This window comes from Bubalus bubalis, chromosome 8 (genome assembly GCF_019923935.1).
Source record: "Bubalus bubalis isolate 160015118507 breed Murrah chromosome 8, NDDB_SH_1, whole genome shotgun sequence".
Taxonomy (NCBI): domain Eukaryota; kingdom Metazoa; phylum Chordata; class Mammalia; order Artiodactyla; family Bovidae; genus Bubalus; species Bubalus bubalis.
In genome coordinates, this window is record NC_059164.1 from 44940121 (window position 1) to 44955362 (window position 15242).

At 39.2% G+C, this 15242-nt stretch overlaps 1 protein-coding gene and 1 long non-coding RNA gene across 5 annotated transcripts in view; one reads left to right on the top strand and one right to left on the bottom strand.

Moving 5' to 3' along the window:
- Positions 1-6174, bottom strand: part of ORC5 (origin recognition complex subunit 5) — a 79330-nt gene extending 73156 nt beyond the window's left edge. For all 4 annotated transcript variants that reach the window (XM_044946590.2, XM_006053469.4, XM_044946591.2 and 1 more), the window contains exons 1-2: positions 5963-6174; positions 2207-2299 (exon numbers count right to left, since the gene is read on the bottom strand). In XM_044946590.2, coding sequence (XP_044802525.1) covers positions 2207-2299; positions 5963-6034 — 165 coding nt within the window. In that variant the 5' untranslated portion in view covers positions 6035-6174. The remainder of the gene's footprint in view (positions 1-2206; positions 2300-5962) is intronic.
- Positions 6175-6297: 123 nt separating this feature from the next.
- On the top strand, positions 6298-7945 carry LOC123334695. Its single transcript, XR_006552747.2, has 3 exons — positions 6298-6523; positions 7016-7092; positions 7767-7945. It is a non-coding gene; the product is annotated as an uncharacterized LOC123334695 (long non-coding RNA).
- The last annotated feature ends 7297 nt before the right edge of the window (positions 7946-15242 follow it).

The window sequence follows — 15242 nt, forward strand, 5'->3', positions numbered from 1 at the left end:
CGAGCTGGGCAGCCCCTTGTCACAGATTACACCTCTTGCTGGGGCCTTTACACTTCCTTCTGATGGTCCATTTAAGTCTGAGGGAGCTACAGGCTCTCAGCATATCACCATCCCTTACTGGTTCCCTTAACACTTCTTCAACCTTTGTAAAACAGTCCCTCCATTAAACTCACTTCAATTATTTGAGTTTTCATTTGTTTCCAACAGGGATTCAAAGAAAACTTGTAATTTCTTCTAAAGAATTCATAAAAAGAACCCCAAGGACATGTGAATGTTAAAATTCTTAGTAAGAATTTATTTATAATTTTAAGATAATATTTTTAATGATGGACACACCTAGATTAAAAAAAATGCTAATTAAAATTAAGAGTTAGAAACCACAGTAATCCACCTGTGAGGATTGAGAATGAACTTTTCATTTAAAGAACTACCAAAATGGAAGTTAACTCCAGAAGCAATGAAGAAACAAAAGACTTACAAATATAGTCTGTTCTCAAAATGAAATCAAAAAGCAGTACTGATCGCTCTGAGGCATGGCACCTGTAACTATTTTTGGTCTTCCCTGGAGGCTCAGTGGTAAAGAATCCACCTGACAATGCAGGAGAGGCAGGTTCAATCCCTGGGTTGAAAAGATCCCCTGACTAAAGAAATGGCAACCCACTCCAGTATTTTTGCCTGGAAAATTCCATGGAGTGAGGAGCCTGGCAGGCTACAGTCCATGGGGTCCCAAAAGAGTCAGACATGACTTAGCGACTAAACAACATAACCGGTTTTAGTGATGCTCTATAAATCTCACCCAATAAAGATTTTGTTTTCCAGAGGAACAGTATAAGTAAGGCTACAATATATTTACCTAGGCACAATTTCACCAGCATTTTTCTGACATCCTTTACCCCCACTTCTTTATGAACTAGAGTCCACACTATCTCCGTTATGAGTAACTGTCTTGCTTACTGCTATCTGTGTGCTATCTATGGCCTTTAATGGCAACATATGCTAAACGTCTCTTTGTAAATTTGTATGAAAAGTCGTGATAATCATCATTTATTACAATGATCAACTAGCAGCAAAAATCATGATACATTAAAAAATGAAATACAGTCCTTAAATATGGAACTTTTGTATTCAATTTTCATGCTTTTATTCAAAATACATTATTTTTTGATACTTCCTACAGGGACTTACAAACAAATGCCTGAGCCAGGACCGTGCACACTCAAGGGTAGGACAGGTGGAGAGAATGAGTGTAAGAAAGTGATTCCAAGCCGAGGGAGCAGTGTATGCCCAGGGTTCAAAGTAAGAAACAGCAAGAACTGTCAATACTCCAGTATGCCACACAAAACACACATACTGTGAGCTAAAGTTGGGACCAGGAGTAGCAAATAACAGTCTTTTGATATATAAAGCTGTATGAGAACACAGCTAAGTCCATTCAGACAGATACTGTCCACGGCTGCTTTCTTACTGAGGAGGAGTTGAGAGGTTGTAATAGAAAGTACCTGGCCCACAAGTCTAAAATATTTACTATCTGGCCATTAAAGAAAAAGTTTGCCCATCCCTGGTTTAGGATACGAAATGAGGTGTGGCAATAATCATGAGTAATAGCATCTAACCTCTACTGAGTGCTTACTATACACTAAGTATTGTGGTAAGTACTTGTCATATATTAACTCACTAAATTCTCACAAAAATTCTAAATGTCATCGCTATTAGCCCCACTTTTCAGATGGGGAGAGCACTAAGGGGTGGACCTAGAAGAGGAACATGAGCCTGCTAGATTCTGTCTCAAATTCTTAGGCATTACATTACGAAAGATAAACTGAATTCTGCTCACGAAGGGTCTTATATGCCAAGCAAAAGACCTGAACATTTTGCTGAAGATCTTATTTATGATTTTCATGGACTAGCTGCAGGGTGAAGAACAGACTGCACTTAGAAAACTGTTGTGGAAATAAACGAAACAAACACAATAAATGAAACTCAGCAGCAATGGCTATGATTAAAGCTACACGGAGTCAAGATATTAATGACACAGAATCCACAGAACACATTTACTATTCAATTTACTGAGAAAGTGAGGACAAAGAAAAGATTAAAAAATAGATTTAGACAAACATGAGTTTAAACTAAACATCTCCCAGATCCCTTCCATTTCTAGGAGTCTACAAATAAAAATCAATTAACACTGAGCTTGGGGTAGTCTTACCTCTAAACTTCTCAACAAAGTTTGTGTTACATAGGTCTTTCCACTGGCAGTATGTCCATAAATAAAAATAGACGGAAAGCTGAAATGATGTCTCTAGGGGAAAAAAGGCAAATATCAATCTGCGCACACAAAACAAAAAATAAACATTTATCAACTTCTGAAAAAGTTTTACATGATAAATTATTTAATCCAAATTTTTTCAACAGTGAGCATTTTGTGAATTCATCATTATACTTTAAACTTACTTAAATTCAACTCTGCTTTTTCTCAAAATTCCTGGAAAAATCATACTTGGCCTATGTATTATACATGACATATTACTCTCTCTCTCTATATATATATATATACTTAAATCTTTTATTATTATATAGGTATATATATATGTGCACTTGTATTTTCAAATTTATGGGAGATTTAACAGATTTTTTAAGAACAATTCTGATCATACTTCTTTTTCTTAGCTCTTTTTTATAGAATCTAAGTTCACAGGCTGCAACTTCACTGTACATTTTAAAGCTCTGAAACTAAGCATACAGAATCACAGGGCTAGAATTTCAAGAATCCTCTGTTCTAAGGAAAACTTACAGAATACTTCTGAATTAAGTATACTACATTTACCCTGGCCTAAATGTATACATGTCATCATCACTGTTTTCAACGATCAAATCTACACAGCATACATTTCAACATCTATTCCCAAGATTCTCCTGGAGTACATTATGAGTTAGCAGGCTAGAGAAAAGTAAAAAGTGTCAAACATCTCTCTATGGTCTGGTCAATATTACAAATATGCTTCATTCATTCAATGAACATTTATTAGACAACAATTAAATGCTGAAAACCATGATGCACTAAAGAGTACAAAAATCAGAGACAAAATATGCTTTGAGAGAATTCACATGCACTTAAAAAATAATTACAAGAAAATTGGGTGACAATTCAATTTCCATGAAAAAGTAGAGTTTCTATGATCACCATCTACCACTACAACAGTACAGTGACCCCTGAACAACACAGGTTTTGAACTTCCGGGTTCACCTATACACAGATTTTTTTCAATAAATATGTGGAAAAAATTCTGGAGATTTGCAACAATTTGAAAAAACTCACAGAAGAACCACATAGCCTAAAAATATAGAAAAAATTAAGAAAAATTAGACATGCCATGAAGCATAAAATATATATAGATAATAGTATACCCTTACAAAGTCATAAGGTGAGGGATATTTAATATAAAATTAATAATGTATTAGTTTTGTCTTATAATTTGGCTTTCAAAGGATTACAGTACCATACAGTATGTCTGTGTTTCCCAGCCTCTCCCTTCCTTCTCTCCCTCTCCCCCTTTTCTCCATCCTTCTTCCTTCTACTATGTATAAAATGCCCAATGCTTTGCATTATTAACACAATACTGATGTACATACTGACACACAATTCATCTTGTAGACAACATAAACTTAAGGCATTGATAAACTCAGTTTAGTACTGTGAATGTATTTCTCTTTATTATGGTTTTCTTAATATTTCCTTTTCTGAAGCTTACTTTATTGTAAATGAGTACAAAATATTATACATACAATACACAAAATATGTGTTAGTTGACTGTTTATCTGTAAGACTATTAGTAGCTAAGTTTTGGGGGAGTCAAAAGTTACATACTGATTTTACACTACACAGGGGGTCTGCTGCTATTGCTAAGTCACTTCAGTCGTGTCCGACTCTGTGCGATCCCATAGACAGCAGCCCACCAGGCTCCCCCGTCCCTGGGATTCTCCAGGCAAGAATACTGGAGTGGGTTGCCATTTCCTTCTCCAATGCAGGAAAGTGAAAAGTGAAAATGAAGTCGCTCAGTCGTGTCCGACTCTTAGCGACATCATGGACTGCAGCCTACCAGGCTCCTCAGTCCATTAGATTTTCCAGGCAAGAGTACTGGAGTGGGGTGCCATTGCCTTCTCCACATAGGGGGTCAGCACCCCTAATTTCCACATCGTTCAAGGGTCAACTGTAGTCACAGACATTTATTACATTCTAGCCACCAAGTTACAAATTTCCTTTTTCCAAGACAAATGAGGAACTCAGTTTATACAGGAAAATATTAATGGTAAATGCCTATGGCAATAGCAGCCCAATAAACTAAAAATGGATGTTCTAATTCATGGATTCTTTTCTTAAGTTTATACATAAGCATCTTGCAAATTAACTAGCTCAAAAATTCTGTCTCAAGAACTAAATGCAAGCTTTCTGAGCATCTCTGCTATCCAAATACTATATTTCACCTTGAAGAGAAGCTCAAGATATTCATTAGGACACCTTTTCAAGCTACACTGAAATTCTCGTTTTTTTGGAATCCTGCCATACTTGTCTGCATCCAAAAGGTGTTTAATAATATCCACCTTACATCATTTTTTCTAGTATTACCCAGAATTGAACTCTTGCACTGTTAGTTTACCTTTCACCTTCATAAATCTAACATAAACTAATAATTCTGGATGTGGCACTGTGCCTGGAACAGAAAAGGTGCTCAATAACAATCTCCTGAATACATAAATGAGTCTGCTTAGAAATATGAACCAGTTTTTTTTTTTTTTCCAAATCTTTGCATCTCCCACATGCACCGCACCTTACAGAAAAGTGCTATTAAAACTGTTAAACATGATTTGTTTCTCTGATCTATACCAAATTGATACTACTCATCTCTATTTGCCAACATTCATTTTCAGGAGCACCACTTCTGTTTGGAGAGATCTGGGTCTGTTAACTCCAGGGAATGAATGCATGAGGTATAACCAAGAAAATGTTTCAGTGATAATATGGGTAACTAGGATTAACTAGAATATTGACTGAGGATGCAGTCATTGACATCTTCCCTAACTAATGCGCCCCTTCAGGAGGCTGGTACTTTTCCACTAACACTTCACAGGCCACCCTAGGCTGCCAACCGGCTAGTTGGATAAAAGCAGTACTCAAGAAAAACCTGAGGCGTAGGGGGAGAACATGAGTATGACTCTAAATTCTCATTTACTCTCCTTCAGATGAGATCCGAATCTGATTAATTCCAACTCTCATTCATGAATCTGAAGCAAAGGCTCACTAAAGGCCACCAGAATATAATTAAAAAGTAGATTAAAGTATTCAATTGATGAATGCAAGCTCCTACGGAAAGGACTCCCTAGTGGTGTTCATCCAGAGGAAACTTAACCTCTTCTCTTAGGCATCACCCGAACTGCTAGTCAAGAAGGCAAGACTACACCTCTTCTGTGCTTTAATAACGTTGGAAAAGCCGTTGACGTTTTAAACCAGATGCACAACGATGGACCTTACTGGCCTTCCCAGCAATCACCCATCCACACAGGACTTAGAGCAACTACCTCCCTGAAACAGGGCGGGGGGCGGGGGATTCAGATTTGAATAAGTAACACCGTGCAAACACACCTGTTGGATAAACTCCTATACAGCTGGGGTAAGAAGCAACTTTGAGTTGCTGCTCTGTATTAGCGCTCTCTCAAAACTGGCCTGTGTAAGAAAACATGCCTGGGCCAACGAGCCCTAGTTAGCGGGCCAGTACAGTTCAATAAACTCCTCAGAAGTTACTTTAGGTGAGGAGTGGGACAGACCTATAACATCCCCTATCTAAACGCAAACATTGTCTATGGCCCCTCAATTCAAACGAAAATTTAAATATTGGAAACTGTCTAAAGACCGTGAAATTCTTTGCCTCTGGGATTTAGAAGAGAAAAGATAGCTGGACCACAATACCTCTCCAAACAGGGACTGCAAGGTGGACACTTGGGACTCGCGACAAAGCACCATATTTTCCAGGTGAGGCATTCTAGCAGAGGACAGAGAAGCCCGTGGCCAGCGCCGGATCCAACAGCCTAGCTTCACCTACACCACGGTCTCCACGCTCCCGCCGGAAACCGGACTCGCGGGCTTCTGGGAGGAGCCGGCGTGGCCGAGCGTCGGCGTGACGTCAGCGCGCAAGAGGAGCGTCGACCCCTCCCTAGTCTTTCAAGGCTCGAGGCTGTAGGGCTTTGGCGCCACCGAGGGGCTGTTCCGCTCGTATTTTCTTGTGGTGGGCATCTAGGCCTGTGGTCTTTGCCACCTACAAGTCGAAAGAACGAACAGAGGCAGTGCTTGAAAGGAGCTGAGGGGGCCCCCGCAGGCTCCCAGTAAGCAGAGATCCCGTGGCTTCAGTTTTCCTGCCTAGAGGCGCCAAGAAACCTTAAGTGATGGATAAGTTTGTCGTGTAGCCCCACCCATGAGGGGAAGGAGGCTGTGGAGCGGAGGCCCCCCAGTCCATACAGGCAGCTGAGGAAGGTGGGCTCAGTTGATCAATATTCTCAAAAAGTGGGTTTTTTTTTTCTTCAGGAGGGTATGAGAAATTGGCCTCCAGTGCAAAAAAAAAAAAAAGACTGATGGCATCGAACAAACAATTTGGAATTAGTAGCCTTATTGCAAGCCTAAAAGCGAGACCATCTGGTAATGCCTCTCCCCCTCAACGTGAGGAAGTTCTGGTGTGAGTTGCTGAAGGCAACAAGAGTGAAAAATAACGTTCCTTTTAGTTTTAGGCTGTTTGTGGAACACTTACTAGAAACCAGACACTAAAAGATTGTGAAAATAAACAAGTATAGAAGCAGACAGAAATGTGTGGTAAAAAGAGGGTTTGGGGTCCGAAAGCTGCTGGATTGGGGCCATTGGCTCAGAGAGACCTTGGAAGAGTTGTTGAACCATTCATACTGCTGCCCAGTCAGGTCCTATGGGCCTCCTATGCACAAAGCATTTCTGTGTCCCCCATTTCCTTGATAACAGGAAATAGCCTTCATTCAGCCTCCATGACCATGCCTGAGTTCCAGTGGGCACGTTCAAGCGGTTGTTACTTAGCCAAGGTAGGTGATGTGACCCCAGGGAGAAACAGTCAAGAGCAGCCTTGGGACCGGGTCCTGTTTCCCCATCAAAGGACCTGCACAACATTTTAGGCGTTTTGCAGATACTGAACCCCACTCCAGCTGGGAGAAGTAAACAGTTAATGATAGTAGGCTGCCCGTAAGCTTTTTGACCCCAGACCGGTTGGACCTGAAGGTTGATAATGTTGGCACCTACTTAACCTCACTACCAACCCATCAGAAGAGCGTCAGCAAGCTGCTCACACTCTCTTTGAACAATTACAATAAAACTTGTCACTATCTTCCCCAAGTTGGGACACAACAGTTTTAAAGGCATTAGTCCACTGCTCACCCCCACAACTTTGCCTGACAAACTAATAAAGCTATCCTTTCCTACTTCACCCAAAACTCTGTCTCTGAGATTTGATTACACTGGTGAACAGAGAAGATGAGCTTTCAGTATCAATTTTGGTGCCCAACATGGGGCTCAACTTTGGGACAGTCCCAAGTTAGTGGAGTAGGGTGGAGGGGGTCCATTGGCTTGATAGACACTGTGAGGTTTTCTCCACACCAGTCTCCTTTGAGAGAGTGGAGGATTGGAGAATTCCTTGAGAGGCCAGATTGCCTAGAACCCTTGCCTTGAAAGGCAAAGCCTTCGTTGTACCCTGTCCGTGCAGCTGGAATTCTGAGGTGGGAATAGACAGTGGAAGAGGGACTGCTCTATCAGCTGCTGAAGCCCTTTGTGCTTTGAGGATGCTCTTCTCTTCCTCTTGCCTGGACTGCACTGGACTTCCCACTCTGAGGAATTATTTTGGGGAAGCAGAAGGTAGCCTTCAGGACATCACATCACCAGCATTTTGGTAAGTCCCCCAGTGTGCACGCTGAGGTCACTCAACCTGGTCCATTTAGGGAAACTCTGGTCCATTTTGGGAATCTTGTTTGGGGATTTTTTCCATTAGGAAGATTGATTCACCACCTGTGTACAGAGAATCTGAACTTTCAGCATCAATTTTGAATCGTAAACTTCTTTATCTGTAAAAAGGAGATAATAATGGCTGGGTTATTGCTAGGGATAAAAGATTATATACTTAGTGCCTGATGTACATAGATTTAAGTCATGGATGTCAGAATCAGAATCTTATATTTGTGATAGCCAGAAGGATCTTTTGATAATCATGGTCTCCTATAACTTACCAGCTAGTTAAAAATCATATATTTAAAGCAATTCAAATGCAATTGTTTAGGTACTTTAAGAAAGAAATATAAAAGGTACAATGGAACCATCCATCAAATCTTTCAGTATCTCTTCTTCATCCACCCTCTCTAGATGGGGTTATACATTTCCATAACACTATCTTTTTAACATTCAACAAAATTGTAACTAAATAATTGTCTAAATGTCAGTGTCTATCTCTAGATGCTTTATGAGGGCAGTAAACCCTGTCTTCTTCACAGCTCCATTTTCAGTATATACTGTACTGCCTGGGACATACCAGTTAAGCAATCGATAAACAATTTGTTCACCTGGCAGGGAGTGCCTTACTGCCTAGACAGATTTAGGAAAGTTTCCCAGAGGAGGGAACTGAGACTTAAGAATAAGGGTTCACCTGTGAGACCAACAAAGGGATTCTAAGCAAAAGGACAAAAAAGACAAATAAAGACATAAAAGGAGCAAATAGGCAATCCCATGTCGGGGACCAGCAAGTAATTTTTAAGAATAAATCTACAGAGTGGCAGGTGGTCAGGCTGGATTCAAGTGCATGTTACACTAAGAGGACTAAACCTTGTATAGGCCACGGGGAGCCAAAAAAGAATTTTAGGCAAAGAAGCAAATGAACACTTGACTTTAAGGAAGTTCCTTTTGACTATAGCATGGAAAATAGAATCAATTTGACTACTGCAAACTTCGAAACAATAAATGATGATGGCCTAAACTAAAGGAATGGGAAACAAGGTAACGGAATGGCAATGAAGGCTTATTAAACATAATGTGGCAGACACTGTAATAGATATATTATCCGTTTTAAGCTTTACAATATAATAGATTGTGAATGGGAAAAAACTAGCTGAAGTTAAGTAATTTATCTTTAAAGTAGAATATGCTTGAACCTAGGTCTGCTGCTGCTGCTAAGTCGCTTCAATCGTGTCCGACTCTGTGCAACCCCATAGACGGCAGCCCACCAGGCTCCCCCATCCCTGGGATTCTCCAGGCAAGAATTCTGGAGTGGGTTGCCATTTCCTTCTCCGATGCAGGAAAGTGAAAAGTGAAAGTGAAGTCGCTCAGTCGTGTCCGACTCTTAGTGACCCCATGGACTGCAGCCCACCAGGCTCCTCCATCCATGGGATTCTTCAGGCAAGAGTACTGGAGTGGGGTGCCATCGCCTTCTCTGGAACCTAGGTCTGGTTGACTCCAAAGTCCTTAATCTTTCTATTACATCATACTGTGAAGAAGCTGAATCTGAGAGAAATTTAGGAGTAATTTTGTAGAATTCAGTGGCTGATAAAATGAGTTGGAGGCTGGAGTCTTTAACAGTAGCATTTAGGTTTCTTAGGTGATTTTAGGCTTTGCAGATAATGAAATAAAATATAAAGAAGGAGAAGGTTTATTGATTTCGTGTTATCTTTATGGGATTTAGTTTTTTATCTTTAAGACCAAAGTGAGTTTCTCAGATTTAATTTGAAGTGTCTACAGGGTAAATAGTTAAAGAGGTCCAGAAGAAATGGGATCTGAAGCTACAGAGGAAGTGGCCTAGCAAGGGAGTTACAGAAGTTATCACCACAAAGATAGTTGAGCCAGTTCTCTGGGTCAGATTGCACACAGAGAATATATGTTTATTACACATTAACCTGCAAATAATCCTTTAAAAATGTAATAGTAGTAGATGGAAGTTGGTGCTCAAATGGTATAAATTATTTTTCCACAGGAAGAATGTGTCTTCAGAAAATATCCCAATAGTGAAAAGCTCACTAAAATCCTCTATGGCATATTTAATAGCTTTAGTTTTAGGCCTGCTGTATTAAAACTCAAGTTTTAATTGAAGGAAAAAAGTCTATTTGTCAGAATTAGTTTTTTAAACAGAAATTTTTGGTAATACATATATCATTAGTTTAAGGAGTGTGAGAAAATGATGTGGAAACAGTTTCCTATTAAAAAAAAGGTGAACACATCACAAGCTGTGAATCTCCAACAGTTATGCATGAGGGATATTTTAAAGAGTCCTAAAAATTGCTGTCTATCAATATGTAAACATAGGAGCAAAAAGTGTAGTATTTATGTGTTAAAATGGTCTTTAACTGTAATTTTGATTTTTCAAAGTTAAAACATTAAGCAAATAACATGAAACAATGGGAAATATCATTCTTCAAAACAAGCTCAAATAACTTATTTATAATACTGTTTATGAGCCTCCAAAAAGGAAACAAATGAAACTAAGCTTACAATCCTTATTTTTAATTTTTTAAACAATATCTCTGTGCTCTTTTAATCTTTGGTTACTTATTCTCTAGTTTTTAACTTAATGATTTGTATATTAAATAAACATAGAAGTTTTAATCCTAAAATACTTGGTGATAAATGTGTTTTCAAGCTAATTGTTTTTCAATGCCATTTTGAAAGTCTGACTTACCTATGTACTGGCATCCCAGGACTAATAAAATATAAATTAATTGTTTAAAATGTAATCAAACAGAAAGATAATCTTTGATACTGGTTGAGGAACTTGGTCATGACATCAGATAAACTAGAGACAAGCCCAAATACAGATGGAAAATTTCAAGAAGATTTTATTTTAGTAACTTAATCTAACTTTATGAAAATAATTTTGAGTCATTCCCTTGCTCAAAGCTTTCTCATTTGCCCTCCCAGCCAAATCTTCACAATGTACAAGACCCCCTAAAACGTACTTCCCACCTTGCCCTTTACTTTGCTCACCTCATCTTCTGCTTCTCTTCCTTAAGCTCACTCTCTTTCAGCCACACTGGCCTCCTTGGACTGGACCATGCTGGGCAGGTTCCAGCTTCCTGTGACTCTGCTCTTGCTGTTCCTCCTGGAATCTTTTTCTCAATCTTATTCACACTGCTCACTCCTAACCTCCTTTGATCTCTGCTTAATGTCACCTTACTAAAGAAGTCTTCTTTGACTACTTGTCTTCACTGTCCCCTATCCCCCTTTTTTTCCTTTATTTTGATTCACGGTACTTATTCACAGTACTTATCATCTACATATTTTACTTGTTATTGTCAGTCTCTCACACTAAAATGTAAGGCCTCTGTGGAGCTCAATCAAAAAATTTCCTAATGCCTAGGAGGCACTCAATAAATATTTACTGAATTGATTAATGACTTTACTTATCCCAAATGACTAGCATGAGCTCTGGTACAAAGTACATATTTAACCACATTTGGTTAATGAAATGAATTACTAAGAAAACTACTGAAAAATTAAAACAGCAAAACTCCCAAAGTTCTAGTTTTAGCTGCAAGGATGATTGTTTTCTGTGCCTTTAATTATGACACCCATCCTCGCTCAGCAGTCTTATTATTGTAGTTTTAGCCACTTTGAAGACTACCCTGAACCACAAAGGAATGAAATGTTCATTGTGCAGACAATAAATAAGTATATAAATAAATAAAATTGAGTTAAAATCCAGGCAGTTTATTCAGAAATGCAGTTAACTTTAGGTCCTTTGAACATTTACTGTTAAGGAAGTTTGAATGTGAAGGAGTAGCACGATCTTTAGAAATTGGGTAGTGTATCCTCATTACCATGTTAGACATTCATGGAAGTCCACTCAGATAGATGAGGACATTATTTAGGGTATTATCTGAAAAGAAACCAAATGTTGACTTTTTTTCTGAAGTAAATATATTTTAATAACATATAAATGTAATTACCTATGTTTACTTGCATTTATTAGGAGAAAACATGAAATAGATCTGAAAGCCATATCACACTTGGGCAGATTGCTGTATTATTTTATGTACTTTCTCTAACCTTAACTTACTCTAATTCAATCTAAGCATGATGTCCACCTTTCATGTCCCTCCCAGCTCCATTTCCCACCTGTTGTAGGCAGAATAATGGCTTCTCAAAGATAGCCACAGCCTAATTCCAGAACATGTTAATATGTTAGATTACATGGCAAAGGGGAATTAGAATGCAGATTGAAGAAGGTTATCAGCTGACTTTGAGATGGGGAGATTAGACAGTACTATCCAGATGAGCCCAACATAATTACAAGGATCATTATTAGTGAAAGTGGGAGGCAGCATAAGCCCGAGAGACGGCAGTGTGAAAGTTGCCCTGATGTTGCTTGCTTAGAAGAGGGAGAGGAGCCAAGGAATGCAGGCAGACTCTAGAAGTTGGGAAAGGGAAGACAATGGATTCTTCCCAGAACCTCCAGAGAGGAATGCAGCCCTGCTCAGACCTCGAAATGAGTTAGTTATTTCAGACTTCTGACCTCTGGAACTCTAAGAAAATAATTTTGTGTTGTTTTAAGCCACTAAGTATGTTGTGATTTGTTATAGCACCAATAAAAAACTAACCCATCTATTACATTAGAGTTCATTCTGACCTTTTTGCTAGGATAAAAACATATATGCACTCCACTGATTAGTTCAGTTGGCCCTCTGCATCTTCAGGTTCTGCATCCATGGATTCAACCAACATCGGATTGAAATACTAAAAAAAAAAATAAAAAATAAAAAAAAATTCAGAACATTCCAAAAAGTAAAACTTGAATTTACTGGTCTCCAAGTGGCTCAGACAGTAAAGAATCTTCCTGCAGTGCCAGAGACCTGGGTTGGAACCCTGGGTTGGAAAGATACCCTGGAGAAAGGAATGGTTGGTTACCCACCCCACTCTTGCCTGGAGAATTCCATGGACAGAGGAGCCTGGCAGGCCATAGTCCATGGGGTCACAAAGAGTTGCACATGGCTGAGTGACTAACACTTTCACTTTCACCAGCTATTTACTAGCATTTACATTGTATTAAACATTATGCTGGAAGGAATTGGAGGCAGGAGGAGAAGGGGACGACAGAGGATGAGATGGCTGGATGGCATCACCGACTCAATGGACAAGACTTTGGGTGAATTCGGGGAGTTGGTGATGGACAGGGAGGCCTGTCATACTGCAATTCATGGGGTTGCAAAGAGTAGGACACGACTGAGTGACTGAACTGAATTGAACTTAAATATTATATGTAATCTACAGGTCACTCAGAATACAAGGGAGGATGTGCATTGGGTTATACACAAATACCACACCATTTTATGTGAGACTTGAGCATCCATGGAACAATTCCCCATGAATACTGAGAAACTACTCTACTTATATTGGTTAATTTTCATAGTAATCATGTTTGGAAACAACCCAGGGATGTTAAGTGACCAAAATGAAAACGTATTTCTTTCATCAAGAGTGAGAGTCATGGTACAATATAATCTGAAGCTTAATAGCTTTTTTATTGCATCAAAATTATGGAACAATTCTATTAAAATTACAACAAAATTTGAAAATGCAAAAAAAAAAATGATGAAAATTCAAGGAAAAGTTGACAAATCCACCACTATAGCAAAAGATTTCAAGAGTCTCTCAAAATTACTGTTAGGTTGAGCAAACAAAAATTGTAAGGATATAGGAGATTTGAAAAACATAATTAATAAGCTTGTTTTACAAGATAAGACACTTTTCTAAGCACATGCAGTACATTTATTTAAGTTGACTACCATGTACGAGGGTATAAAGCAAATCTAAACAAGTTTCAAAGGACTGGCATCATAAAGATCGTAATTCTCATTGCAATGCAATCAAAAACCAAAGAGTAGATGTCAGTACTTAAAAGATAAAAAATTCATAGGTTTGAGAATTCAAAAACATACTTTTAAATAATTCAAAGGTGAAATGTGTGGGTCACAATAAACTGTGGAAAATTCTGAAGGAGATGGGAATACCAGACCACCTGACCTGCCTCTTGAGAAACCTATATGCAGGTCAGGAAGCAACAGTTAGAACTGGACATGGAACAACAGACTGGTTCCAAATAGGAAAAGGAGTACATCAAGGCTGTATATTGTCACCCTGCTTATTTAACTTCTATGCAGAGTACATCATGAGAAACGCTGGGCTGGAAGAAGCACAAGCTGGAATCAAGATTGCCGGGAGAAATATCAATAACCTCAGATATGCAGATGACACCACCCTTATGGCAGAAACTGAAGAAGAACTAAAGAGCCTCTTGATGAAAGTGAAAGAGGAGAGTGAAAAAGTTGGCTTAAAGCTCAACATTCAGAAAACGAAGATCACGGCATCTGGTCCCGTCACTTCATGGCAAATAGATGGGGAAACAGTGGAAACAGTGTCAGACTTTATTTTGGGGGGTTCCACAATCACTGCAGATAGTGGCTGCAGCCATGAAATTAAAAGACGCTTACTCCTTAGAAGGAAAGTTGTGACCAACCTAGACAGCATATTCAAAAGCAGAGACATTACTTTGCCAACAAAGGTCCGTCTAGTCAAGGCTACGGTTTTTCCAGTGGTCAGGTATGGATGTGAGAGTTGGACTATAAAGAAAGCTGAGCACCAAAGAATTGATGCTTTTGAACTGTGGTGTTGGAAAAAACTCTTGAGGGTCCCTTGGACCGCAAGGAGATCCAACCAGTCCATACTAAAGGAGATCAGTCCTGGGTGTTCATTGGAAGGACTGCTGTTGAAGCTTAAACTCCAATACTTGGGCCACCTGATGTGAAGAGCTGACTCAGAGGACCATTTCACGCCAGTCAGAATGGCTGCAATCCAAAAGTCTACAAGCAATAAATGCTGGAGAGGGTGTGGAGAAAAGGGAACCCTCTTACACTGTTGGTGGGAATGCAAACTAGTACAGCCACTATGGAGAACAGTGTGGAGATTCCTTAAAAAACTGGAAATAGAACTGCCTTATGATCCAGCAATCCCACTGCTGGGCATACACACTGAGGAAACCAGAAGGGAAAGAGACACGTGTACCCCAATGTTCATCGCAGCACTGTTTATAATAGCCAGGACATGGAAGCAACCTAGATGTCCATCAGCAGATGAATGGATAAGAAAGCTGTGGTACATATACACAATGGAGTACTACTCAGCCATTAAAAAGAACACATTTGAATCAGTT